At 41.3% G+C, this 27,905-nt stretch overlaps 2 protein-coding genes across 2 annotated transcripts; both read left to right on the top strand.

Moving 5' to 3' along the window:
* Window positions 1-442: 442 nt before the first annotated feature.
* lrrc9 (leucine rich repeat containing 9) lies at window positions 443-12,716 on the top strand. The gene is made up of 32 exons (XM_028395717.1): window positions 443-501; window positions 792-1,010; window positions 1,088-1,228; window positions 1,321-1,384; window positions 1,486-1,556; window positions 2,610-2,792; window positions 3,061-3,216; window positions 3,331-3,548; window positions 3,664-3,795; window positions 3,884-4,060; window positions 4,174-4,288; window positions 4,563-4,698; window positions 4,780-4,920; window positions 5,017-5,141; window positions 5,251-5,436; window positions 5,510-5,629; window positions 5,757-5,948; window positions 6,076-6,201; window positions 6,349-6,483; window positions 6,601-6,778; window positions 6,874-7,094; window positions 7,173-7,295; window positions 7,390-7,520; window positions 7,630-7,738; window positions 7,826-7,965; window positions 8,504-8,619; window positions 9,069-9,286; window positions 10,111-10,179; window positions 11,011-11,136; window positions 12,070-12,241; window positions 12,372-12,531; window positions 12,611-12,716. Exons 1-32 carry the CDS (start codon window positions 445-447, stop codon window positions 12,642-12,644), a joined length of 4,491 nt encoding a protein of 1,496 aa, XP_028251518.1. The 5' UTR covers window positions 443-444; the 3' UTR covers window positions 12,645-12,716.
* Window positions 12,717-17,220: 4,504 nt separating this feature from the next.
* On the top strand, window positions 17,221-27,807 carry pcnx4 (pecanex 4). The gene is made up of 11 exons (XM_028395808.1): window positions 17,221-17,351; window positions 17,932-18,705; window positions 18,814-18,993; window positions 20,820-21,358; window positions 21,480-21,580; window positions 21,878-22,000; window positions 22,355-22,715; window positions 25,081-25,184; window positions 25,267-26,372; window positions 26,466-26,652; window positions 26,983-27,807. Exons 2-11 carry the CDS (start codon window positions 18,008-18,010, stop codon window positions 27,232-27,234), a joined length of 3,651 nt encoding a protein of 1,216 aa, XP_028251609.1. The 5' UTR covers window positions 17,221-17,351; window positions 17,932-18,007; the 3' UTR covers window positions 27,235-27,807.
* Window positions 27,808-27,905: the final 98 nt, after the last annotated feature.

The following is a 27,905-nucleotide window of genomic DNA, read 5'->3' as shown; positions in this document are numbered from 1 at the left end:
TGGAAATTCCCCCTGCTGCATGGCGCCCCCGTGTGGCAGCTCAGAGCACCAACAGGGTTCCCTGACAACCTGACGCTCCTGCCTGGATACAGGCTAACAAACATTGCTGCACACAGAGGGACCCGGGAACCAGAGGTGTATCTGTCGTTAAAAACTGATTCAGTGCGTTTACATGTAACTTATCGATTTATGTTGACAGTGGAATCCCGGTTCGCTTAAACGTTTTTACAGAATCTCGGTTTAGCTAGTTAGTAGCATACTAACATAGCACACTAACGTAGCATACCTTTAGTGGGTTAGTGGGATTAGCATAAATTAGTGGCATTACAGTGGGTGTCTTTCCTCTTTTTTTATTTCCGTGTGCTCCTAGTAAAATAAAGCAGAGCAAATACAATTACTGTAAATAAAAACTGCTATTTGGTGAAACTTTGGGACAGTGAGGTTATGCTGCAGAATGAGAAACAAAAGAGCTGCAGTGATGAGGAGGTGGTCAAAAAACTGGTGAGTATGAAACCCAAACATTTCTTTTACTATTCAGTTTTAATCCACGCTGGAACTATAACAGTAAAAGTACCAATACAAGAATATACTCCTGCATGGATGCAATGAAAAAAAAAAAAAACACACATTTTCAAGTTTTGAAAGAAAAGGCCTAGCAATAAATAAAGACAAGATAAAAGATGTAATGATGTACACACATTTCAACTGCATGTTTGGCTTTTATTCCTTCTTCATTGTTTTACTTCATTAAAGATGTGTTACTGAAATGTTGCAATTATTGTTTTGGACAGTGCATGGTCAATGGAGTGTCCTATGAAAAAATTGCACTAGATGGGAGCAACATCAAGTCACTGGAAATCTTCTTTTCTGGTTTCCCGCGCATGGTTGGGCTCTCCTTCTTCCCAAAACTTTGCCAGCTTACTATAGTGGACCAACATATAAAACACATTGAAGGGTTGGAGTGCTGTCCAGTGCTCCAGGAGCTCTGGATAATCCAGTGCCACCTGACAGTAAGTTAGTGATGTTGAGATGCTGACACTGGTTTGTATAATATACATTAAGTTATAATGTCTTGTGTTTATTGCAGGAAATCTCTGGATTACAGAATTGTGTTCAACTGGAGAAACTGTACCTTTATGATAATCAAATTGATAAAATTGAGAATTTAGACTTGCAGGTCAACCTTGAAGTCTTATGGCTCAATAATAATCGCATAACCAAGATACAGGTTTGAACTCTTTGCTTCTTTTTTTTATTTAGCTCACTAAAACTGAATTGTCATCTAACTCTTTTGTTGTTGTGTTTTTTTTCCTCTTAAAGGGCTTGAACACACTTCAAAACCTTAAAGAACTGAACCTTGCAGACAACTTCATTGAACGGATCGGTAGGTTTGTGGAAAGTTTGATGGATACTTTGTTTAAAAAGCAAAATAATGGTAATAGTAGAAATATTAATAATAATCATAATATTTTTTTATTTTCAAAGGTCACAGCCTTGATCCCAATGACAATCTTCAGAGCCTCAATCTGTCTGGAAACAAGATCAGCTCCTTTAAGGTAAGATTCAAAACCGAAATATGCTTTTGAAATTCCTTCTGTAAAAAGTTTTCTTACTTATCTTCTCAAATCTTATTAAAATCCTTGGTTTGACAATAGAACGTTTCTAAATTCTTGAGAAATGTTGGGGTCTCAGCCAGTTCAGATTTTCAATCATTCCTAGAATGTGCTGGCTGAACAAGATCTTCATTGAGGTATTGAGCAGTATATATTTTAAATTTTTGCCATTCATAATTCAATGATATATATTCGTGATTGCATCTATTTAAAAAAATGTGTTTTATAAATATGCAGGTTTGTGTTAGTTATACATTTTACACATATGCTTTAGCTGCCGAGCTCGTTCACAGTTGCTGTTAAGTTCAAGGTCACTTTTACAAGAAGCACAAAAAAGTTTCAAAGCTGTAGCTTTCAATGGATTAACAGCTCGGATCCTATTCCTGCACCCCACCGTTTGTCCCCTCCCAGCCTTAAAGAATTCAATTATTATCATTCTCCACATAGTATATTGCAGTAAATGCAGGATCAAAGAAAGGCCTGTGCCCCCTTTGGCATCACAATGTGACATTACAAGATGTGTAGTGAATATTGAAGCTTCAAAAGATGTTTGGTTTATAACGTCTAATATTTAGAAATCCTTTTCAGTGTGGAGTCAACAGGATCGGGGTTACAGACAGTTCCTTTAACACTATGCACTGTTACGTTTAAATACGTATACAAAAGACTAAAACATACACACTTCCCTCTTAAAAGGAGAGGAAGTTAAAGTATGTGTACGGTCTGTATCTTTATTAAAAGATAAAAATAGAAGAAAAAATATAATTTCAGTTGACTGTCCTGTTCTTGTGAATATAATATGTCAAGAAAATCTTGACAGAAAGAGCAGGACATTTCCTAAAATTTTGTACAACTGACCTCTAGAATTTCAGGATGAGAATGAAGTGGTCAAAGGTCCAGGTTACTGGCCTAACAAAAGACTTTAAAAAGGTCGGCTGCCCTGTGACATGTCATGTAAAACGCTTTCCTCTTTCTTGTTTTCTGTTGTTGTAACAGGAGCTCACCCTGCTTGCCAATCTACCCAGTTTAAGAGAACTAGCGCTGCAGGAGCCTACTTCCAGCCCAAACCCAGTGTGTTTGCTGTGTAACTACGCCACACACATTATTTACCACATGCCAGGCCTCCAGAGACTCGACACATATGATGTCTCCAGCAAGCAGGACAAAGAAGCAGCTGAGGTACTAAAGACCTGCAGAGCTGTGAGACGACCTGGGGCTCATAGCTCACTGTTGGGATTAAATCGTTGATTTGTTTTTTTATTTCTCCAGATACTGTGGTAAAACAAAGACAACATTATGGATTTTTATGATTTTCACCTTTAATTTAAGCTGAGAATTTGAAAATGATTGCAATAAAAAAACTGGGCTTGATTTTAAAAATGGCCATCCTTCTATATATAACTGTTTACTCATCTTTATCCTACACTAAAAGCCCTTTTTCTTGTAGTCTGCTGTGATGAAGAAAATGATGTACTACAACATGCGTGTGCGTACTGCTCGGAGGAACCTGGCTCAGACTCAGTCTAGCCTGATTGAGAAGAAGAAAACTCTGTTACAGTTACCTGAAGAATCCATCAGGACCCTCAGTCATAGCCTTAAATGCGTAAGTACTATCTATCAATTATAAAGCAGCATTATCAACAGCTGCATTATTTAGCTGCACAGCATAGCTGTTTCTTCACACATTTCAAAGAGACGTACTGTGATACTTTCCTAGCTTGAACGTGAGCTCTCCATGGGGCCAGTCAGCTGTCGGAAGTCTACCAGCAAACTGGAGGATGAAGGAGGAGAAGCGGCCCAGCTGGAGGACGGATTCAGTGAAAAAAGTGACTCAGCCATTGACATCAGCTGTGATCCTGCCATGGAGCACAAAATACTCCTTAAAATAGAAGCACTGAGGGAAAGACTGAAACAATGGACCAGGAGGCTGGATGAGTTAGTCTGCTACTGATAGAATTTATTATGGCTTTGCATCATTTCATTTCCTACAGTGCAACATAGTCCTCTACATACCAACAACCTGAATAAAAGTGATTTCTTTTATTTTCAGAATTGAAGCCTGGTATGAACGAGGTGTGGCCCTAGCTACAAACAGGACGGAATATACAGTGCAGTTTCTATTAGTGGAGCTTGAAAGTGTTGGAAATATCCGTTTGGAAGAGGGCAGCGCTACAGACCCTTGGTACTTACCCTGTCTATTTTTAATTACAATGTATTGTGCCATTTACACTGAAAGGGGAGAAATACCATTTTATTTTTCTCACTGACAGGTTTACTTTCTGCTGCGACCTCCTGCTTTCCGGCTTCTCTCCTTCTGACTTCAGCATGCACGGCATCATGGACATTAAGATACACAGAGTCACCCGCATCCACAACAGTGCTTTGAGGCTCCGCTTTGAGGAACGACTTCACAGTCTTGCCAGCGAAGACTCTGTTAGTTTTCCACAGTAAGTACATTTATCTACAAAGAAGAAAAGGAATGGAATTTGAAAGGCATTTAACAATAGCTTTACAGTAAAGCTTGATATTGTGTCAGTAAGTAAAGGATCTTTTTAAGCAGGAATTTCAGACGCCAACTGGAGTACTTATTCTACACCAGTGACCCTGAAAAATGTGAGAAGGAAGAAACTTTGTGCATTCTGGAGGAAGGCTTCAAAACAGCTAAGCAACAAAAGGTGTGTGTGTGCTCCTGGAAAGAATCCAACACTACAACAATCCCTCTCTATCACCCATATTTATTCCTCAAAGAGTGCAGAGAAATCATCTACATGTACATAAGACCATGAAAGAATAATTTCCAACAAAATGTTTACTGAGCGTAATCCAATGTAAGTTCTGTCAGTGTGAAACTAAATCTGGTGTATAACAAAACAGGTTTGGAAATATGTGTAGTTTCTTTCTTGTCTAATTGTTGCTTTAGTTACAAATCATATTAACTCTTTGGATTAGGCCATGGGAGGAGAGGGTGCTATACCTGTGTCCAATAGCCTTAGTGTGACTGAACAACCCAGAATAGAGTACGCACTGCGGAAGGCCAGTCAAGATGATAACAAACAGAGTTCCAGTCCAATCTCCTTCAGGCATGGTGAGTTTATATTCCTCATTTTATTATGTCTTAATAGTCACATTAGCTTTTTTATGGTCAAAAGTTTTTTTTTCCCTTTAGGTCATATTATTGTTTCCAAAGTGTTTGTGGGTAACAGCATGCCTCTCCAAGAAGAAGAACCTGTGGACAGAAGCAGCTTTCCTAACGTCTTCTCTGTTTATCGCAATGTGGACACGCAACACCAGACTGCAGTGAGTGAAGGTAATTATGATTTAATAGACATGACAAACAGCTTTTTTATTTGTACTTGTCCTTTTTTAATATGTGTGTGTTTTTTTTTTTATTATTATTATTTAGAGACACCCGGCTCCACCAAATCCCATACCGCTCCTGAGGGTAATCCCAGCCGCAGGCAGTGGTTTGTGTTTGACCATGAGCTCATCTTACCTGAGTACATCATATATTTTGAATACATCACTGGGGTAATTATTTCAATTCAGTTTAATTTTATTTGTGTTTGTATCTTTTATCTCCTTTCACAACAAAAACAAATAATTATGCATCCACTGCAAATTCACATTCTATTACCAGGACAAAGAACAAGCTGCACTGTCGAGCCATAGCGCATACAGAGACTCTGTCCTTTCAAAGGATTTCATCCTGGACAAAGGAGTCCTCAACATGGAGCCTGTGTTGAAACCGCAGCCCAGGTTGTTAAGTTTGAATGATAAAATTCTACTCAGTGTGGCCAGAGCAAACGTCCTCAGTCAGATCACTGTAAGTGTTCCCCCCTTTTTTTAAAAAAACGTTTTGAAACCATCTCCTTACCACTGATGCATTGAATCTCCAGGTGCTCAACCTTCACGGGAACAGTCTGAGTAAAATAAAGGAGATCTCCATCCTCACAGCTCTGAGACATCTGACCATCAGTTTCAATCAGTTCACGCGCCTTGATGACATTTCACACATGGTATAATGAAGGAAAAGATATTATTACCCTTAAATTGAAACAATGTGTTTAAAGTAATAAGAAAGCAACATTGTAACATGTTACTGTAACATAAAATAAAAATGTCCACTTAATTTCTAAATCACAGCCCAACCTTGAGTGTCTGGATGCCAGCTTTAACCATTTAGTGACTCTAGAAGGGCTGCGGGGGCTGGGTCAGCTCAAACAGCTCGATGTGCGCTGGAACAATTTGACCAAGGCTAGAGAGGATACAGCCGTGCTCAGGAAGCACACACCTGCTCTGCTCAAGTTGGATACCCGACACAATCCATGGGACAAGGTGCGTGCCTTGATCTAATATATATTAGCCAGTTCAAGCTCAAAAATTCTGTTGAGTGGATGCAATGCTAGCTGCAATATGCTGTACGATAAGTTGTCATATTTTAGGTATGTTTCCTCTCTTTCAGCCAGAGGTAGTCAGAATGACAATATTGGGCCGTCTCACAACCCTCACACACCTTGATGATGTGCTGGTAGCAGATGAGGAAGCTGCTGAAGCTGTTCAGATGGCCACAGGGTGTGAAATGAACCAGGTGAGACACTAAAAATAACAATGTAAAGATAACCTATACTTTTATTTCTCAAGTTGAGACATCTTTTTTAATTAAATGTAAGGTTGATTATTTAGGAGAAATGGCTACAAACAGTCCTGTCATTTCATAAGTTTACACTGCCTGAAGGCATTTCTTCTAGCGCACTCTCGTACCAACAGTGACCGTCCCCGGAGTCTCAGTCTTCTGCCAACAGCCCAGCTTCTATATTGTTCGAGTCCAGCACCTAGGGGCCTCTGTAGTGAACTGGAGTGGGCTGCAAAGGTAACATGCAAAAAATGTTTACTCCCAGAAATGATTATGGGTGGTATAGTTTGAATCGTAATGCATGTAAGCTTTAATAAACGTGTACATATGTGTTTGTGGCTGTAACATTTCCAGATCACCACCCTGAACCTTGATAACCAGAGGATTTTCAGGTTGATCAGTCTGAATAAACTGGTTAACCTGCGCTGGGCCTCATTTAATAATAACAACATCTCCAAACTGGAAGGTCTTGACAGCTGCCTGAAACTTGAGGAGCTTTCTCTAAACAACAACAGCATCAGCAGCCTCAGTGGTCAGTCACATTCTCAACCTGACAATGACAGATCACAACATTATGATATACTTTATTTTTATTTTCTATATTAATGGTCTGCTCTCTTTCTTCAGGACTATCAGGACTGCATTGCCTAAACAAACTGAGTGTTGATGAGAATCAGCTGTCTGGTCTTGATGCCTCAGTTCTGGACACGCTGCCCAATCTGTCCTTTTTGTCTGCAGAGAAAAACTGCATCACTTCTCTGCATGGCATTCACAGAGTGCGCTCTCTGCTTGAACTCTACATTGGCAGCAACCAGATTTCTACATCAAGGGACATCTACTATATGAAAGTGAGATTCTAATCAAACCAGCCCCACAGTCAGGAAGGATGGTAGGTTTCCAAAGTTTTTGTTGTGTTGTCTTTTCAGGGATTGACAAACCTCATCCTTCTGGATCTCTGTGGAAATCCTTTAGTGGAGAAACTGGAAAACTACCGGATATATGTGGTGTTCCATCTGCCCTCCCTTAAAGCTCTGGATGGAATTGCAGTGGTATGTGCTGAAATTTGCAACTTACAGAAACCCACAATACTGTAATAGTAACATCTGCTAGTTTGTGTTGGCCATGCTTGTCTGTTTTCTGCAGGAAGCAAGCGAGTGTGAGAGTGCAAAGAATATGTTTAAGGGAAGGCTAACTGCTGACATAGTAGCAGAGAAGCTGGGGCAATCAAACTACACAGAAATCACCTACCTAACCCTGCAATCCTGCTCCATTCGGTAATAGATTGTTGTAAAAGCAAAAAAAAAAAAACATTTGAAAGAATGAGAATGAGACTGTTATGCTGTTACTGATGATGCATAAGGTGCTCTGCTTTCCTTCCCACAGGATGGTTGATCTCTCTCCAGTAGACCTCTTTTGTAACCTGCGCAGTGTCAACTTAGACCACAACAACCTCACCTCATTCTCCGGCCTCGTCTACCTGCCGAACATCAAAGTACAAAACATGCTCAGTATCAAGAGGCTGGCTTTAAAAGTATCTGAGTCATGAACAAATAAGTAATTTATGTTGTCTTCTGCACAGACTCTGTGCCTGAACTACAATCACATCGAATCCATTTTGCCCACACAGAAGACTCTCTCAGGTCGTACAAACAGACAAACACTGTACAATAAAGTCCACTCCAGTGGCTACGGCCAGCCTAACTCATCCAAAACTAACAGGTAACGCTCTTAATCTTCTTTAATAGTTTATTTATAAGGGGCCAGATAGGTGCATTTAATCAAGTGACTGCTTAATATTTCCATCCTGAAATCCCAATATTTGTTTGTCAAATTTTTGACACCAAACGTTTCATGAACATGTGCAGTCGCACACTGTTTTTGCAGACTGCTACCATTAGGGGGCAGCACTGACCACCCAATGCATGAGCTGCCTCTGCAGTTAAAAAAATAAATGTAAGAGTTTTCTTTTAAACCACAAAACATGGTTTAAAAGATCTTAAATAAAATAAAATCTTGTTGGTGTATTTGACAAAATTAATGTGGTCTTTCAATGTCTGTAGAAGTGTGTTTATGGACAGTGCTGTAACAGGCATTCTTTTGTTCATCCACACTGCGATTGCCTTGAGGTGGTCTGCACCTGTGAACTCCCACCAGTTAAATGCAGAAGCCAGAGGGAGAATGAGATGTTCATTTAACCACAGAGGTTTCAGACTGTCATTGTGTGTGTGTGTTTAAGGGATACAGGGCCCATTGGCAGCCTGGAGCCACTGATGGAAAGCCTGGAGGTGCTTCATTTGAGTCACAATGGCATCTCCAATATGGCCAATCTGCAGCTCAGCAGGCTCACCAATCTTAAAGCGCTCTTCCTTCAAGGTATGTATGGTTGTCATGCTGCCCCTCCCTCTCCAGGCCGATTAAAAGTGCAGTGTATAGAGCCTGTGAAAAGGCTAGCGCTGAAAGCAAAGTCTCCCATAGACCTAAGGCCAGGTGGGTGATGAGACTTGAAGAAAAGAATGACTGACTTTCTTTTCAACAGCTTTTGATGGCGTTTGATTGAGTTTTGCTTTGTGAGGGTGATTTGCCCCACAAAGCTAACCTCACTTTCTTTTCTTCCTTTTTCTTAGAAACCTCTGGGAGCTTTCTCTGTTATTTCAGTGCTTTTTACATCCGGGGCACACAACAAATATCTGACCAATATTAATATTGCCATAAAATGCTGCCTGTTATATTGTTTAGATGTGCAATTTACTTGTGTAATAATAGAATAATTAGGTTATGTTTGTCTTTTTATTGTTTTTAGAAGGTTTTTTTTCTCTCCTCAGACAATGAGATCAGCCATGTGGAGGGCTTGGAGGGGCTTCACCAGCTCAGAGAGCTTGTGTTAGACAGAAACCGGATCAAAGTTCTGACCAAGAACTCATTCACAGCCCAGAGCGTCTTACTGGAACTTCACCTAGCAGAGAATCGGATCCGCGAGCTAAACCATCTTGATTCTCTGACTGAGCTCCGCAAGCTCTTCCTCGGCATGAACAAGCTGCAGGTATTCTGTCACGGTGGCCTCATACTCTGAATTTTTTCATGTTTATATTCAGATTTTTAATGAAACTACATATTCAATTAAGCTGCCTGAATAACTCACAGCACAGTGATTTTCCTGAGGTCATCACCGAGGTCACAGTCATCCTTTGAGCAGTTTCTGATTTACCACCAACTTTTACTGATTGGTTCATATGTGTCAAATGTTTAAAAATGTATTTGATTCGGCGTGCAGCAGTATTACTTTTCCCTGCATTTGCAAAGTAAGACATGAAGTATAGTAATCATGAGTCATTACCACCCACTGTGGCATGCAAGGGGTAGCATTAAGGAGAATCAAGTTTGATTGAAGGTCAGGGCCGTGTGTATGAAGATAGAGGGGAACAATCAGGGCAACGTGTAATCAGCTTCTCAGTCTGCATCTCCGCACCCAGGGAAGTGATTTGCACTTTTGTTGCCAGTTCCTTCTTCCCTGCACTTCCTTAATGTTTCCACGCATTCAATTAAGACATAAAATACAGCAATCATCCCAAAGCATCCGTCCTCACAGTGGGGGCGTCTTTGAATCACAGCCAAGTCTGAGCATAAAGCTGGGAATGACAGAAAACACCCCCATGCCCTGTTGCGTGCCCAAACTCTCTCATGAGATTAATGAAAGCTCACACATGTAATCTCTCCCATCAGCTGCTTCCATCCTCCCTATACCCAAATTATGAAATGTTCAACCCCAATGCATATGTCTCTATTATCATCAAACATCAGACTATATCAAAGGGGAAGGAAATGATAAAGCAACCTAAATAATCTTTGCTTCTTCCCTTTTTGTAGGACGTGACAGAGCTTGAAAAATTAGAAGTTCTTCCCTCACTGACAGAGCTCTCCGTTGTTGGCAATCCTGTGAGTTTTACCGAATTGTATGCACAGTTTCAACTCCAATCAGATTTTGTGAATGGATGGGATTATTATACGTGTGTTTTCTATTATAAGCTCACACAGTGATATGGATACATGAGGACACTTCTCACTCTTTCTTTTGAAAAGGCATACTAACAGGCTAGGTCTCACAATACAAAACACGAACCCAGTGTAACTCTGTGGATCCAAATTAAGTGATTACACGATTGCCCGTCTGCTATATCTCAAACTGGCTGGCATCAGACACAAATTCGTTGACCAAATGGCAGGGCACTACTGACCCTGTTACATCACCCATCTGGAGCTCATGGATCAGGTCTGAGCAGAGCCAGCAGCCCAAGACCGCTCTGTTGTCCATAGGGTAGTGCTCAGCTGTGGTTGCCTCTTTGCTGCTCGACCCCATCCCCCTTCTTTTCCCATGACTGAGGGGTTAATCCTGCCAGGGGGATAGAGGCCAACAGCCACCCTGGAGACAATACCTCCTGCTGTTGACCGCATGAGATAGCTCCTTCAGCCATGTTCCCTAGCCAGAGTCTGTCTTCTCTTTACTGGACATCCACTGGCACACACTCACAAGTTGATCACAGCAGCAGTGTCCTGCAGGAACATGCAGTTCTTTGACTGGATAGGCTGGGTTCAAACCCTGGCCAGAGGGTGCCCTCAGCTGGGAAGGGACCTATCTGCTGCTGTCAGCTGGGTTACTGGAATAGCTGCTGGGAACATGGCTACCCAGGGACCCACATAACATGTTTATTCCACTGTAAAACCGGGCTTTTTTCTTTGATAATCAAAAATGTGTTTTTTTCTTTTCAGGTGGCACGAAAATCTCTCCATAGACAAGCAGTAGTGCTTCGTCTGACCCAGCTTCAGGTTCTAGATGGAGAGATGGTCACTCTGGAGGAAAAGACTAGGGCGGAACTCCTCAGTGCTGATCAATCTGTGAGAACTGTACACATCATTCATACTCACAAACACATATGTGCATAAGACATGGAATTTGATAGATTTTATTATTGAAATTTTATGTGATAATTCCAGTATTGTTAAAAAAAAAACCTGACCCTTTTTGGGTCACCTCCCACTGTACATCTCTTGCAGACTACATTACAAAATCTCATGATGGGCCTTATCATGTTATCCATCTGAATCCATGACATGACAGCAACCCAAACCGCTGCCACCACAAAGGGGGGATAACCTGGATCAAACTCTTTCCCTCCCACTGATTTTATGTTCATGTAATGAGTGAGTGGGGCTGTAATTCTCCCGCAGCTCTGAATTAAAAGCAGTCTAAGCCTGCTAGCATCATCCTGCTGATTAGATGAAATGTGCCCGGCCGATAATGCACCAGTGGATTTACCCCCTATTAGCCAGGTCAATGCGACCCCCTCTGCTTGTTAATCGTAGATATGGAAATGACAGAGCAGAGAATCCAAGGCTTTCTCATTAAAAATACAAACACAGACCTCTCCCTATTGACTCTAATAAGTGCTGTCTCTGTCATCTGTCTCAAGCTCTGCCTGTAACTGCTTTTACTTGAATTTAAACATTGGTATTGATGAGTAGTAATTACTGTTAGCCTATAAGATGCTTATGTATGTGGAACAATAAGTAATGTAATCACCACTCCCCTACCAAGTGTGTGGGTGGAAGAGACCGACAGAAGCAGACACAGAAGGCAGAGAATAATGGTTACAGAGTTGGGATATGCATATGTTATTGAGGTCAAAAACATTGAGTTAACCCCGAAGGCACTTAAGAGATGATTTTTATACATTATGTGAACATCTGCTTATGTTCTTCAAAGCAGCTCTGTCCTGAGGAATCATGTCTTTTTTTCTCATGCTCCTTGTTTAATATTTTGTCATAAAGCTCTGCTCTCAGCACCCTGGAGCTTGTTTCCCTGTCACCGATATAAGCTTACCTGGACTTATGCCTACTAACATCACTCTGAGAGGAATGAGCATTATTGGAGGGCTACAGAATGTGCATGTGCATGATATCCTGCAGAGTAACTTGGATGAAGGCCACTGCACACACAAATGTAAGTTTCTAATGCCACAGGTGATACGTATACTAAACTTAAGGCATGTGTAGCTTGTTATGTGGGAAAATGTTTTCACATTAACACTGCTACTTCTGACCATCTCATTCTGGTATTAATCCCAAACCAGACAAGCAGAACAGCAAGTATACCAATGTTGCTCAAAGCGGCCTATCTGAGAGTAGCTACGGACACAGCCGGAGAACAGGAAACAACCTGCCAACCTCAGGTCTCCAATATGATGGGAACAGAGGCAATATTACATATTCCAAACAGCAGCAGGATCGAAGGTTTGTAAAAAAAAAACAGATTAAAAAAATGTTTTAAAAAAGTATACAAGAAATAATGTGCTAACACTTGCCGTTCCAGATTCCCAAATAGTGGCAAACCTCCACCCATGTAGCAGCCAGAAGATGTGGAACATATAGAGGGAAACGCTCATAACTGCCATGAGTCTTGTGGTTTAATATTCCACAGTATTTTGCCATGTCTTGCAGGACATTAAAATATGTCCTGATGTGGCATTTTGAATTTTGATATGTTAGTAAATAACAGCTCTTTAAATGATGCGGTGGTTTAAAGTAAATTAGGCTGCTTGAAGAGGGCATTCAGTGCATTAATTTCAAATGCATTTATAATAACTATGAGTTCATGTTCAATCCACATATGTAGATCACTAACCATGGTAATCTGAGGATGAAAGGTTTTGGTGTCATTTTGCCTGCTATCCCATGCTATCCTTTGCTCCCAAACAAGTAAAAAAACACCCACAGATGTAAGGGCGTGTGAGTCTGGCATGCTGCGTCCATCGGGTCAAATGCATCCCCAACAAGTGGATAATCCAGCTTTAGCACACCTCTCTGTGGACAATAATCTGCAGTCAGTCAGATAAAGATGTAATCTTGAATAAGGTCCAAATGGATTTCAGAGATTGTCAGTTTCATCATGTTAGCCTCTTTACAGAAAATGTAACAAGCAAATCTTGTGTGTGGTAACTGGAAATAAACATGCTCCTCTTACTATTTTTGATGTTTATTCTGGTGACCATTGTAAAATAATACATCCTGTCTTTCTTTTGATTTAGTATAATAGTTGTGTAGTTAACAACTTATGGAAGATGTGTCCAGTATTACGTGTGAGACCTCGTAGACTGATATATGAAAAAACGTGAGAAACTGGGTTTACCAAGCCACCTGTATTCTGTTGCTGAGACTCAGTTTCACTGCAGACCTTTGTTATGTGTGTCTGAACAATGTTCTGAGATTAACACAGTCTTTTATTTAATTTTTGAACATCAAATTTTAAAGTAAGCAAGTTGGAAGGAAAATGTGTTTTTTGCCCTAACTGTGAATGAAACACCACCATTCACCATTCTAATCCACCTGTTTTACAAGCCACAGTGTTTCTGCATCTGTAGCGTTAACATGACCACTAGGTGTCCTTAGAGCTCTATTAACACTGCTAATCAGTTCTCAATGAATTCTGACAAGTAGGTAGTACTTTAACAGTTGAACAGGGGATTTGTGTACTTCAGTTTCATGTCTCCTGCCTTTGCTGAACGTCAGAGGCAAGCTCTGGTCTGAAAAAGTGAAAAGCTGTCCCAAACAAGCTCCTCTAATGCATGTACTTAACTTCACTTAATTTGTGTTAATTCCCAGCATTAAGCGGGGCTAATGACTGCACAAGTGAGTGCGCTGTCATTACCTTGCTCTGCCTGATGGACTTAAAAAAAATACACATGCAGCAGAGATTTGGGGGCTCAGTGTGAGTGCTCTAATGCATTAGGTATTGCAGAAGATAATTACACGTTTTATGTTTGTGTACAGTATGTGCAAAATCAATGTCATAAATATTTTTAATTCTCTTGTAAGCATATATAGCAAACATACCATATCACACACTAAGTCTAAGATCTGCATATCTGTAAGTATTTTTAACATTAAAATGACATTAGCATAAAAATAGTGAATAATTCATCACTTCTGAGTGAACCCAGATGCACTGATGCATTGCTCTTCTTGTCTAGCTCTCCAGCTCTCCTCGTTCCTCCATGTGAATAGACCACATGGTTTGTTGCTGGTTTAATGGGATGGAATGTGACAGGTTATGTTTTCATCTGCCTGATATGGAACCTGGCTCGGGCGGGCGGGCGGGACCGAGAGGGAGAAGGAGAGAGTGGGGAGTGTGGAGGAAAGAAGTGAGTTGGTCTCTTCGGTTGCTATCCTGATTCATAATTAGACATGTTTTTGCTTGTTGTGAATCAGTTACAGATGATGATCCCCTCCCCCTCCAGAATGCCTACCACACACACACTCATAGAAAAACACATGCTCTGTATGGGGCCATTACTGCTGGTCCACTAACTCGCTGCATTTGCTGTGTCTGTGCATTCAGAGCACCATTAGTCCAAGACTCTGTGAATAATTGCTGAATGGACCATGTTTTCACTGCTATCTACTCAGGTTCCGGCCAAGTTAGAGGGGTGATGACATTGATAGATGTTTGATGCTGAATTCAACACCACGCATTGTGCAGTGCTTATTAGAGCACTATGCTCTGCATGTATAGTTGATGAACAACATTACACTCCACAGTCATTACCAGCTTGTATTGGCTTCAAAAGTGGTTTGATCGAGGCTACTATTTTATCAACGTTATCGCTTGAGTTGAAAATTGCGGTTGCAAAAATGAACTGTCTGGCTGCTGATGACATCCAACTGCAAAATATAAATAATTTTGTTTTCAAAAGGTGCATATTATGTTCCAAGTTCATCTTTCATCTTCACAAATACATCCTCAATCTTGCCATATTGCTTCTCTTGAAATCAGTCATTGAGTTGTTGCTGTCGCTTGTCATTTTCCTGTAATTTGTTTCCTGTGGAATAAAGAGCGAATGGAGTGAGAGAGTGAAAATAAAAGAAAGGAATGAGAGTGACAATTAGAATGAAAAAAGGTAAAAATGCTTTTATTTTGTGTGGACATTTTGGACAAGAGCACGCCTCACAGATGTATTAAATCCTAACTGTGATTCATTTCTGGAGTTGTATCACATTATTGAACTTGTGTATTACTTATCACATTATTTCAATCACACCACATGGTTGAAATGGCAAAAAACAAGTTAACAGAAAAACCAAACAACAGATAAATACCCAATTTTCTCTAACAGAGATCAATTTTCATAGTCACATCAGATGGCCTCATTCCAGGCAATTTGGTATCACTCTTTTATATTCCATGATATTTGCATTGTGTTTTCTCTTTAATGACCAAACAGACAAAAAAAACCAGAGTAATGTTTTTAAATAAGTGGTGCTACAGGGGATTACAGGGTACTATACATGTTGTTATGATTGACAGGTTTATTGTGTCCCACACAGAGTAGAAATTGCTTTTTCAAGATGACAAGGAAACACAACCTCCTGCCCAGCCTTATCCACCACAATGAACAACAACAATTTAATCTCCTTTGCCCCAGATTGTTATCTTTTTTCTGTTGATATTGTGGCCTTTTTAGTTATCACTTTATGATCCGTCTTTTTTGCCCTCCTTATTTCTAGGTAAATCAGTATTTTAGAGAGACAGACACTTGGGCACAATCCCTTTCATTATATTGAAATAATAAAACACTTGTAGGATTTGCTCTTTTTGTATTAAGAACATGATAACAAGGATTTACAATGTAGTATTAATATTCTTAATCTTTTGTCAGTGTTTGAGAGTCGTCTGAGCGCATTAGACTCAGGATTTAAGGATACCAGCAAGCGCCTATAGGTGGAAAAAATATTTAGGATAAAGAAAATAAACAATGCAGGGGGGGGAGTTAATGTAATTTCAAAACTTTCAAAAAAGGATGGTGTCTATTGTGGAAACCCTGTAATTTGGTACCATACATCCATCCATCCACTTTCTAATCTGCTCTGTCCTGTATAGACTGTGGGAGGTGGGTTTTGGGAATAATACAGGTCTGATAAAGTTCGTTTCTTTGAAAGTTTTATTGTGCATTAAAATGATCTTGCCACCATTTTAAATGTGGTGTCTTTGGATCAGCATCACTGCTGCATTACAGTGTATCTTAGTTATGCATCATGCAATGTCATCACACTTTGTAGTGCTGCTGTGAGAAGCACACATGTTGTAAAAGTAAACTTTACACTAGCTCAGAAAAGCAAACTGTTGTCGGCTTTGTGAAGATGCATTTCAGGAAATCCAAGAAGGTTTATTTGACAAGGAGAATTAATTTTCAAACCATAAAGGAAAGCTTGTAATTCTTCAGATTTTCACAAACAATCAAGGATCAGATCAATCAGTGGTTTTCTCTGGTAATAAAACAGTGAAAATGTAATGTAATGAAAATGTAATTTGCAAAGTAACCAAAGCTATCAGGCAGTGACGTGTAGTACAGTGGAGGTCCCTGTGATGTACTGGAATAGAATTATAGAGTGCCATTGAACTAAAATATGTAAAGTAGGCCTAAGTTAGAATTTAGGTTAGTATTTAGGCCTACTTTAATTAATTCCATTCTAATCAGTTCAGAGCAGTCCACATTAAAGTGACTTTATGTCACTTAACGCAAAGTGCTGCTTGCTTTTATTGATGTAGGCTATACATGTGAGAGTATGTCGGTATTGGCAGGTGTACTGACATTTTCCAAGTTATGAACAAAATAAATATATAAATTGATAATTATAGTCCAGTAAATGTACAAATCGAAATCCAATAGGTCGTTTTGCGCAGAGCTCACCATTTTGCTGCTCTCTCGGTATTTTGCCATCCCTACCCTCGAATATATGAATATTTCACGTTAAACATCAAAAGGAACAGTAATCACAGCCTTTGTGTATAGTTGTCGATGGGGCGGGGTTTGGTGATGCAGGAGGCGGGGGATAGTCAGGCCTTGACCAATCATAGAGCTCGCTCTTCTCCCCTCTCTACTCCGATTGGCTACAATCTGAATGTGTATCATGCCGATGTTGCCTGGCTATCTAGCGGTTAGCTTAGCAGCTAATGTTGAAGCAGTCGATTACCCACTGTTTTTATTAGTAAAACCCAATTACACCGTGAAATACTGCATAGAGCGTATCTGCTGTTGCCTATTACACCGTTAACGGTAAGTTTATCTCCCACGGTTGCCAACTTACTTCTATTTACCTGCTAGTAACAGCAAGCTAACGGATAGTCAAGCTTAATAGACTTGCCTGCTGCGTTAGCTAACAATAATAGAGCTAGCTAAGGTGAAGAACCAGAAATGCTGCGGAGGAAACTATTTATTTTGCTTAAATAACCTGTTTTGGATATATGAGGTAAGATAAGAAATGTCTTGTTACTACCCCGAAAATGTTAGCCCACGTAAGCGCATCAACAAGCTGCTGCTCTGTTTGCTTTCAGCTCAGTAGCTGTTGCTTGGATGTATTTTTGTTTATTGTTGATACACAGTGTGTCTTTCAGAACGTTCCTATATCCGCAAAAACGTTTTTCCCAGTATACCATATGCCTGTTCCGTTGGTTTTAAAATGTACCTATAATTTTCTACTATTTTACAGTTGTTTTAATCAGTGTGTGTAATGTTACTGTAATGACAGGGGCAGTAATATGTTGCCCCTCTTACATTATTGTATTGTACTTCATCTAGTATCATAATGGCAGTTATAATGATTCCTGTGTCTAACTGAAGGTGTACCTATTTGCAGAGTCTTCCCTGTGCCTGAAACAATGAATGGAAACCCTCCGTCAGCTGCATGGAGATGACCTGCCACCCTTTCGGGAATGGTCAGAATGGGGCCAGATGTGCCCCTTCTTAATGAGTACAAGCAGGAGTTCTTCTGGAAGCGCTTCCCCCAGACAGTGTTGGGGGGTCCACGCTTCAAGTTGGGCTACTGTGCCCCACCATATGTGTATGTCAATCAGGCAGTCTTGTTCTTGACACCATGGCTTTTTGGGGGCATTGGTACTTTGCTCTGCCAGCTGCAGCTGCTTCAAGAGCTTCATGCCGCAGTGCTCTCTGGTATGCTTATGTTTGGGGCTGCTGCGGGTGTCCAGGCCCTGGCATTGTATGCGGCTCGGAGGAGTGGCACAGTGGAGAGACTTGGTGCTCCCAACATCCTAGTTGATGAAGAAGAAGTGGAATTTACCCATTGTGTCAGCCCAGAGACGGTTCGATTCATTGCTCCTGGGAAGCGGTTTGGACTAAATGTGGTACTGCACACAGTACTAGCAGGAGTAGTCTGCGGCTTTGGGACATGGTATGTGCTCCTTGGCAGACTCACTGCTCTTTATGGCAGCATTGGTGTATCCGTGATAGTCTTTGTCCTGAGTTGGGTGACTCTGTGCATAGCGGAGTATTCCCTCATTGTTAATACGGCTACAGAGACTGCCACTTTCCAGGCACAGGACACTTATGAGATCACCCCACTCATCCGACCCCTCTATATTTTAATTTTCGTCACTGTGGACTTGGCTGATCGGTGAGCAGAATAATAAAACAGCTGTACATTTACTGAGCAATCATCTTAAGGAATATTATCGTAATTGCTGTCATAATAATGTAAACAACATTTGTCTGTAATGTGAAGGTTTTCAGACCCTGTCCCTGAACTCCAGCTGGCCAGTCAGGTTCTCCATGTGCTGTTCCTCTTTCTACCTCTACTGTGGGCACTAGGTATACTGCCTCCCCTGGATGCTCTGCTCCTCTGGGGCATGGAACAGGCTCTCGTGTTTGGTTTAGGAGGATCACCCATGTCTAGCAACCTCAGGTAAACATTGTAATAATTTTCCAGTCAAGCCTATGGTTGTATTTAACATTTTAAGTGCTGGACATTATACTCACATCTCAAGCCATTTTTTCTTTTTAGGTAATTTTGATGTCACAACAAATGTAAAAATGTATTTCTCCAAATGTATGTATGGTAATTTCACAACGGGTGTGATTTATTTTCAGTTGGCATTGAAATATATGTCATGTCTAAATAAGTTATGTATGCTGCGTATTAATCCAGTCATAATTTGAATTTCAAGCAACAGTGTCAGTATTCAGAATCAGAATCAGAAATACCCAGGAGGAAACTGCTTGCATTCCAGGTTCTCCATGTATACTCAAAAAACAGGTTAGAAATATAAAATAAGGTAAAATAGTAAGAGTAGAATAAAAATAAAACCTAATAAATTCTAAACATTAATAAACATTCAAGTAAAATCCAGGCAAGTGAAAACTGGTAGTCATCTATAATACAACCTATACTATGTGCAGTAAAATCTTACAGTGTCTACAATAAATCCAATATGGATATAATTAACAAGACAGTGTGTTAGATCAGATTGTCTGATCTCAGAGGGAGGAGTTGTACAGTTTGATGGCCACAGGAGAGAATGACCTCCTGTGACACTCAGTGGTGCATTTAGGAGGGATCAGTCTGGCACTGAAAGTACTCCTGCACCTCAGCAGCACATGGTGGAGAGGATGGAATCTGTTCTCCAGGATCCCCTGCAGCTTAGACAGCATCCTTCTGTCTGACACTGCTGTCAAGGAATCCAGCTCCACCCCCACAACATCACCGGCCCTTTTGATAAGTTTAATGGCACTGGCAACCACAGACTCATAAAAAATCCTCAGCATAGTCCGACAGATGTTGAGCCTCCTCAGAAAATAGAGGCGGCTCTGGCCCTTCTTGTAGAAGGCTTCAGTGTTTTTAGTCCAGTCAAGTTTATTGTCCAAAACCACTCCCAGGTATTTGTAATCCACACTCTGCCCACCAATGGAAACTGGAGCCATGTGTGTCTTGGTCCTCCTCAGGTCCACAACCAGCTCCCTTGTCTTTGCTACATTGAGCAGCAGATGGTTCTGCTCACACCACGTGACAAAGCTGTCCACCACAGTCCTGTACTCAGACTCTCCACCTTTGCTGATACATCCCACTATGGCAGAGTCATCAGAAAACATCTGGTAGCTGAAGTCAGGTGTAGAGCGTGAAGAGGAAGGTAGAGAGGACTCTCCCTTGTGGGACTGTGTCAAACAAACACCGCTGCATACGCACATACTGGGGTCTACCAGTTAGATAGTCCACAATCCATGACACAAGGAGGGGCTCTACCTGCATCGCTGTCAGTTTCTCACCCAGTTTATTGTCAGTTAGTGGAGAAATGTTCAATTCAATTTTATTTATATAGCGCTTTTTACTATCAAAATTGTCTCAAGGCGCTTTATAGAAACCCAGAGCCTGGACCCCTCCTCCTTGAACAGGACCCGGCTCATAAGAGAGAACCTTCCTGCTGATAGCTGGCTGGATGGAGGAGAAGAAGAGGTAGACAGGACAGAGAGGATGAAAGAGAAAGAGAGTGGAACAACCAAAAAAAAATGCAACAACCATCATTACAGAGAGCAAACATGAGAGGTTGTTGACATTGTCAAGCAACCTGAAACCATTCTGTTTATATAATATAATATTATATATAATATTGGATGTGTATCCTGAACACAGCCTGTGGGAATACTGTCCTCATCAGATTCCAGTAGTTGCATTGAACTGTGACATTAGCTGGTGTAATATAAGTAATTTTTGTGTGTGTATTCTCTGCCCCACAGGCTGCTGTTGATGTTTGGTGTATCTTCCGGTGTAGCTGTATGTAATTACTTCATCCCATCAACACTGGGCGTGGTACTCTTTTCTGTCTCCATGGGATTTCTGCTCAGCCTGGACCTCAGCCAGGTTGGCACACTCTGCAGGGGTTCCAAGACAGCTTTCGGGGACCATGGGTTGCGCAGAGTGGGGTCGCCACCTCCTCCTCCCAGTTCCTTTGGCTGGAGTCTGGGCTGCAGGGAGCTTCTGCTATATTTGAGCCTGCTACTGGTAGCAATGGCAGAAGCAGGGCTGTTGCATCACTTCCTTAGTTCAGCTCAGTTCCAGAGTTTGGTTATGGGACCCCAGGCTCCTGTCAGCTACCTCCTCCTCGTACTCTTTTGCATCTGCTGGGCTCTAAGAGAGATCCAGGGGGCCTACATATTTGGAGGAGTGTTCCTCAATCCACTGTACCCTAAAGGCATGTCTAATGTGCAAACATTCAAGCAAAGAAACAAAAGATTGTACATTGCTGCTGCAATCAGAAGAGCTCTTCTTTATCTTGGTGAGTTTGTTACAATGAATATTTTATGTCTGTATATGTCAAATGCTCACACCTGCCACCGGAAAGAACAATGCACTATATTTGAGTGTATCTGACCTCCATTTACTATGTGTCTTCACAGCATCTCCATTTGCAATGATTGCTTTCCTTTCTATGGACAAATCTCTGCAGCTGCTACACAGGGTTTCCCTCAGTGTGGGATTCACACGGGCCTTTAGAGTGGTATGCTACACTGACACTTGCATACAGTAACAGCATGAATGTAGCATGCAGATTTCTTAACATGGAAACTTATTTTAAAGTAATTCCCAACAGACTTTAAATGTGACCAGTTTAAATCACTGATCTTTGTTTATAGGAAAAGTGTGACAGTGAAAAACAAGTCCTTTTGAAATATTTTCAAAACGTCTTTCTTTGTTTCTTTTATTAGACTAAATGATGTTTAATTAACGAGTGTCCTTAACTTGATTTTTGTACCTGTCATGTTCAGCACGATGTTTTCTCCTTGTTACTGTGCAGGCATGGCAGAGCTCAGAGGATGCTCTGTTCCAAATGGTAGTGGTTGTCTTGGTGCGACTAGTAGTTGGTAACAATACACTACCAGGATGGGACAACTTGGGAACCGGAGTGCAGCTTCTTCTGGTGAGGTTAAACACAAATTCCCTATTCCTTACTGTCTGCGGATGGTTATATCTGACCTAAACAGAACAGTTTTTGTAAATGGGTACGGAAACCATTAGAAAATAAATGTGAAAATAAATATAGATATGTTTACAATTACCCCATTTAACATTTACCTTTTTGTCCTCAGAAAGGTACATTGTTCATTATATTTTAATTTTACACTGCTGCTAAAGTGTTTGGATAATATTTAAAAATTAAAAAGACAACAATAAATGCATAATGTAAATTAAAAATCACTGTTTATTGCACACCAACTGAAGGCTAATGGCTCAGTAGACCAGTCTCTTATGTTTGCCTGTGTTTCTTGTCTAGGTGGGTCTGCTATTTGACAGACTGACCCAGTTCCTGGCCAAGCTAAAGTTCACCCTAACTGTGTTGGTGACATCTTGGACAGAGAAGAAGCAGCGCCGTCAGTCGGCTGGAACTCTCCTTGCTCTAAACGCCTCCCTGTGCCCACTGTTGCTGGCAGTGGTGACCCTTTCTGCCCTGCTCTCTGCCCCTTTGCTGCCCCTTTTTACTCTGCCCATCTTCCTTGTGGGATTTCCCAGGCCTCAGCGAAGCTGGCCAGGGCCTGTGGGCACTGCCTGTGCCTGCCCAGACTCAATCTTCTACCAGCAAATGAGTGGCAGCCTGGCCTCTGCTCTGAGGGTGGCCTTTGCGAGAGGGTCACTGGGTTAGTTGTTCATTCCTTCATCTTTTCTGTCTGATGTTTTAAATTAAGTAAAAGGTTCTAAATCTGAGGTATAACCATTCCACTGTTGCTCTGCGATAGTGAATGCTAATATATTATCCATATATATTTACATTTCTAAATAGTAAGATGTCTAAAAATTGAGTTGCAAGCAGCAATGAGGTGGCCAAGCAGCGAAGGAGGCTGAAGTAACTACAGTAACACAGTGTAGTTGTAACTTGATACCTCTGGCACAAGAATTTCCTTCGGGATTAATAAAGTTTTATCTTATCTTATCTTATCTTATGTTAGTTAAGTCAGAGAAATGGTCTTTAGCACTCTTTAGGCCTCACAACACAGTTACATCCCTCTAGTGACCAAACTGCACCAAATTTGAGAACTTGGAATTCAGTTTCTAACCCAAACACATCATGAGAAATTAGTCAAAACACATTTTTTTTATATATAAATATACACCAAATTTGTTGTGACCCACAGTGAAGGGGTCAGAAGTCATGGGACCAAGTTTGGATACAATATGCCAAAGCACTGCAGAGATTCCTGTTTGACACCATTCTGTCGAATTGGCTGTACTGGGTGAACACTTCAAAATCCAAAGACAAAAACTGTTAACTTTTGTGAGGCTCAGTCAAAGTAACGATGATATATACCAAATTTCGTGAGAATCGGACAAACTATGCGACCGCTGAAAATATAGTTTCATTTTCGAAAAAATTCCAAAATGGAAGAAAATCTAAGTAGGCGAAAAAAGGCATGGGTGCAGTGGAATTGGCTTGATCTAATGATTCCAACGATACTAGAAAATCGCGTCAAACATTACAGACAATGCAGCTCCAACTTTGAGCAGTTGGTGGCGCTGGAGTGTGGGTGGTGCTGACATGAAGCTTTGTCAAAAAATACTAATAGTACTGATCTGAATTAGTGTGCCAAATTTCACAACTTTCCAGCAGACGGTTCTATGGGCTGCCATAGACATCCCATGGCAGAAGAAAAACAGCAATTTCTGCCAGACAATCACTATGGTTGCCTTGCAGCTCGCTGCTGGTTGAAGTTTGCTTGTCAATGGTAGTAACACATTACAAAAATACATTTTAACGTGATTCTCTGTGATGACTTAGTCACATCAGTTTAGAGATTATTAATCATTGATCAGATTTTAAGCAAATTATTTATTATTTATTTATTTATCAAAAGCTAAAAAAAAATAAATTTATGGTGATTTTGGTTTTGTGTTTAAGTGACAGTACACCCAGTATTGTGCTGCTCACCGCTACACAATTTAGTAGTGAAGTATGGTTTGACTTTACACTTTACATTGACCGTGTGTGTAAGTCAAGTGGGGTCTATATGCAGATCAAAGAGCACTGATGCATCATCTTGTATGTTTAAATACGGGGAATGCTGTTGTGAGCAGCATTTTCTGGAGTACTGCAGTAATGCAAGCTTACGTGATCCTGTTGAGCTTCCTGTGAAGTGACCCAAAAAAAATGCTCTGATCTGTATTCATTACATCCAAATGTTTCCACAACATTAACTGTGTAATACTCCTAGGCTAAACTGAGCTGCTGCTTGGATTTTGTTCTCTGCTTGATCAGGAGGGAGCAAGACTTAAAAAAACAGTGCGAGTAGACACTGGTTATTCAATGGATTGATGATTCAAAACTAATGAGGTGATGTAATCGCTCTTGTTTTTGAGCATGGGGTGCTGTAGCTACGATGTATAATTCAGAAACGTTGCTTGTTAGGTTGATGCTCACAGTCAAACGATGGCAGTTTGCAGTGTTCTTTTGCTTCGCTCACACTGGGGGCCATAGAGCAGTGAGCAGGAAAGGAATCTGCCCAGTCTGTCACTTCACATCACGAGGTAGCGGCTGGGACTATTCTGAGATGTCGTTATGGGACATGACATTATCCTTGAGCCAAGCAAGCACTAGTCAACTTAAAACAAAAGCCTGCTTCACCTTGCCATTGCTGTTCATCTGGTTTGAAATAAATGTCTGTCTCCAAAAATAAGAATTCCACATTGTATAAAAGGAGCAAAGCTTTAGAGACTAATGGAAAGCTAAGAACATCAAGAGATTTAATATTTAGATCTCAGTGCAGTCAGCCAGTTAAAGTAGTATCATGACCTTCCTGTACCATTGTGATGGTACATGTCTCATCTCTCTATGTTATCGATGAAGTCAGGAGAGGAATGCACAAATGATACAAAATGAAAGTGGTATGCATGAAGACTCTCCTGTGTGTTACATGCTGTATGTTGTGTGCTTTTTTTCCTGATGTCAATTCACATATTACATCTTATATGTTAGATGCACCAATGACGTGACTTTCTCTACATGTATAGGTTCTTTAGCCCCCGGATCCCATTTTCTTGGCCGCTTTCAGGACCGAATGGTTTGGATAATGATCCTGGAGAGAGGTTATGGCTACTGCACAGTCAATATTAAGGTACTCTTATTGTTTTGTTTGCCTATTCAGAATGATTGCAGTTGTAACATGTAACAATATAACATGGTGTGGTTCGTGACAGGGTCTGGAACTACAAGAAACATCTTGTCACACAGTGGAGGCCCGGAGGGTGGATGAGGTATTCGAGGCTGCTTTTGAGCGCCCTGAACGCCTCGGTTTTACCCAGGGCTTTAACCTGCACTGGGGCAATGCCCTTACCCCCTGTGCTGCACTTGCAGTGCGAGTATATTCTGATGCCAGAAATGTTCTCTCTGGCATCATTGACTCTCATGACAACTTGAGGAAACTTCAGGATGATTTCATGAAAGCACTGATCTGGTTACTGCTCCGATATTGCGTGCAGAAGCATAAAGGATTTCTATGGAGCAGTGAAGAAGGGTCAGGGGTTGGAGGCATGAAGTCCCAGTCCTCACAGGTAGCCCAGACTACCTGTAACCAACCTCCAGAGGTTGTTATGGTAGAATCCAATGTGTCCTCTCTCAGGTTCACACAGGACAGCTCCAGTTTGACCTCCTTTGGTGATTGGTCAGATGAAGATGACCTTTTTGGACCGCAACCAGCCAGACGGACAGTGGCATTAGTGACTGCAGAGGCCCAGGGTGGACACACAATGCTGCAGACAGGAGCCTCTCTACCCGGCTCAGTGGAGATGGACAGTCTGTTTGAAAACATGGCCCTCTCCGCCCTGCAGCCATTGCAGCCTCTGGGACTAGGCATGGGGATGCCAGCAGTTGATAAAGGCCGTAACCAAGAAGGCTTCAGAGAGAGCCCTGGGTCTCTCCCTCATCTGAACTTCAGCTGCCCTCAATCAGAGGTATTTAACCTACCAACAGGGTGGAGGACAGCACCATTACTACCATCCCGCTTGTTGGCACTCAGGCCTTTATTTCCAGAGGAATGGTTTCGATTTACCTTGGGGCAGTTTGGTCCTGCCGTGCAGGGTGAGACCTCTGAGGACATGACCAAAGCCCTGAAGGAGGATGAAGTCTTAAAAGAACTTCATGTTCAGGTTGCACTCTCATGTCTCATCTCACTGGGAGCAGAATCTGCCTTCACAAGTCCAAGTTATGTCTACAGGCTCTATTGTGGAGATGTACCATGGACAGAAGGACTCGACTGGCTGTCCTCAAGTAAAGAACTTTACCAGCTTGTGCTTAAGGCTTTCAGGTAAAAATACTACGTCTATATATTTTATGACTATGATCAGCAAACTTTGTGCTAGAAGATCCACAAGAGATCTCTCTATTTGTTTCCCCTTAGGTTCAGTTTCAAACTATTGTTTGATCAAGCAAGCCTGGGACCAATGGAGTCCCCAGAGGAGCTGTTTAGCACTTTGGAGGAATATGAAAGGGACTGGTACATTGGCCTGGTGACAGAAAAAGGCTGGCATGACAGCATCCTTCAGGAGAAACCCTTCCTATTCTCTCTTGGACATGACCTTACTATGGTAATTAAAGACATGCCAGTTTTGTCGATGAAGATTTTCAGTCATCCAGGTCCTTTCTCGTTGAAACTTGTTGTTGTAGCAGGGCAACTGGACTTCAGAGTTTCTTTAAGATGTTTTACATATAAACTGATGAAGCTTGGATGCTTGGAGGAGCACCAAAACAATTTCAAGGAACTCTAACAAGCCCAGTTGCCCTGCTTCAAGATATTGAATGGTATGCCAGTCTTGATTTACGTAATATTAATACCTAAACTTAAGTCTCTCCATCACTGTCATAAAATCAACATAAATTGCTCAGAATTAGTAACATTTTGTCCTTCTTGTCTACAGGGTACCTACACGGGACGAGTTCTGTCCCTGCAGGAGCAGTTGGTACAGGTGGGCAGGCTGAATGGAGAGGGGGTGCGAGGCCAGTGGGCAAACCTTTCCTGGGAGCTCCTGTATGCTACTAATGATGACGAGGAACGATACAGCATTCAGGCTCACCCCTTCATGCTAAGAAATCTAACTGTTCAGGCAGCCGATCCCCCTCTAGGATATCCCATTTACTCATCTGCCCCGCTTCACTTCCCCTGTCTGTGACCTATAGTTCCATCTGCCCCTCCTACATACTCAGATGCATTTCAGTCCAACTATATCAAAGTGAAGAAAAAGCTTTAATCAGTTTTCACATTAAAGGTAGGGTAGGAGATTTATTCTGATGCACTTTTTGTTAAATTAGTGTAACTTCTTTTTACAATTCAATAGCAACTAATTAGTTCGGCAGTTTCGCATTAAAACGATGAATATTATTCATCTGTGGAAGCTATAAAAACGCTAAAAACATCAGCCGATCCTCCGGGACGAACCTGCGCGGAGCATTGGTTGGTTGTCACTCTCTTCCTGCTCTGCACGCACCAGAGAGGTATGTGCATGATGGCCGAAGTCACAGACCGCAGCTCTTCTTCCGGTAACGTCCATGTGATTGGGAGGTGTGGCTTCGGGGTGAGCTCCGAGAGAAAAGGGGCGTGTGTTTACTTTTACAATCTGGCTGACTCGCTGAGTTTTCAAAATCTCTTACCCTACCTTTAAACTGCTCACGTGTTATGAAGAATGTTGCTTGTTTTCACATTTAATTAAATTTTCAGTGCCTCAATTACTGCACTGTAGAGGGGCTTTGGCATCACCAGTGTTGCAAAAAACAGATTCTGACAAAAGCACATTCAAAAGTAATTTTGGATTCAGGCATATAATTATTGAAACAGAGTTGAGCA

The sequence above is a fragment of the Parambassis ranga genome, chromosome 22 (genome assembly GCF_900634625.1).
Source record: "Parambassis ranga chromosome 22, fParRan2.1, whole genome shotgun sequence".
NCBI lineage: Eukaryota > Metazoa > Chordata > Actinopteri > Ambassidae > Parambassis > Parambassis ranga.
The sequence above is the reverse complement of the archived record's forward strand: the minus strand, read 5'-3'. Positions and strand labels throughout refer to the sequence as shown.

What these genes read in the sequence shown, in the direction of transcription:
- lrrc9 (XM_028395717.1), top strand. Translation starts at nt 445, where the DNA reads ATGCTGCAGAATGAGAAACAAAAGAGCTGCAGTGATGAGGAGGTGGTC. An exon ending in AGGCCACTGCACACACAAAT is followed by an intron (nt 12,242 to 12,371) that starts GTAAGTTTCTAA and finishes ATCCCAAACCAG; the next exon opens with ACAAGCAGAACAGCAAGTAT. An exon ending in AAACAGCAGCAGGATCGAAG is followed by an intron (nt 12,532 to 12,610) that starts GTTTGTAAAAAA and finishes TTGCCGTTCCAG; the next exon opens with ATTCCCAAATAGTGGCAAAC.
- pcnx4 (XM_028395808.1), top strand. Translation starts at nt 18,008, where the DNA reads ATGGTCAGAATGGGGCCAGATGTGCCCCTTCTTAATGAGTACAAGCAG. An exon ending in CCCATGTCTAGCAACCTCAG is followed by an intron (nt 18,994 to 20,819) that starts GTAAACATTGTA and finishes TCTGCCCCACAG; the next exon opens with GCTGCTGTTGATGTTTGGTG. An exon ending in CTTGTGCTTAAGGCTTTCAG is followed by an intron (nt 26,373 to 26,465) that starts GTAAAAATACTA and finishes GTTTCCCCTTAG; the next exon opens with GTTCAGTTTCAAACTATTGT.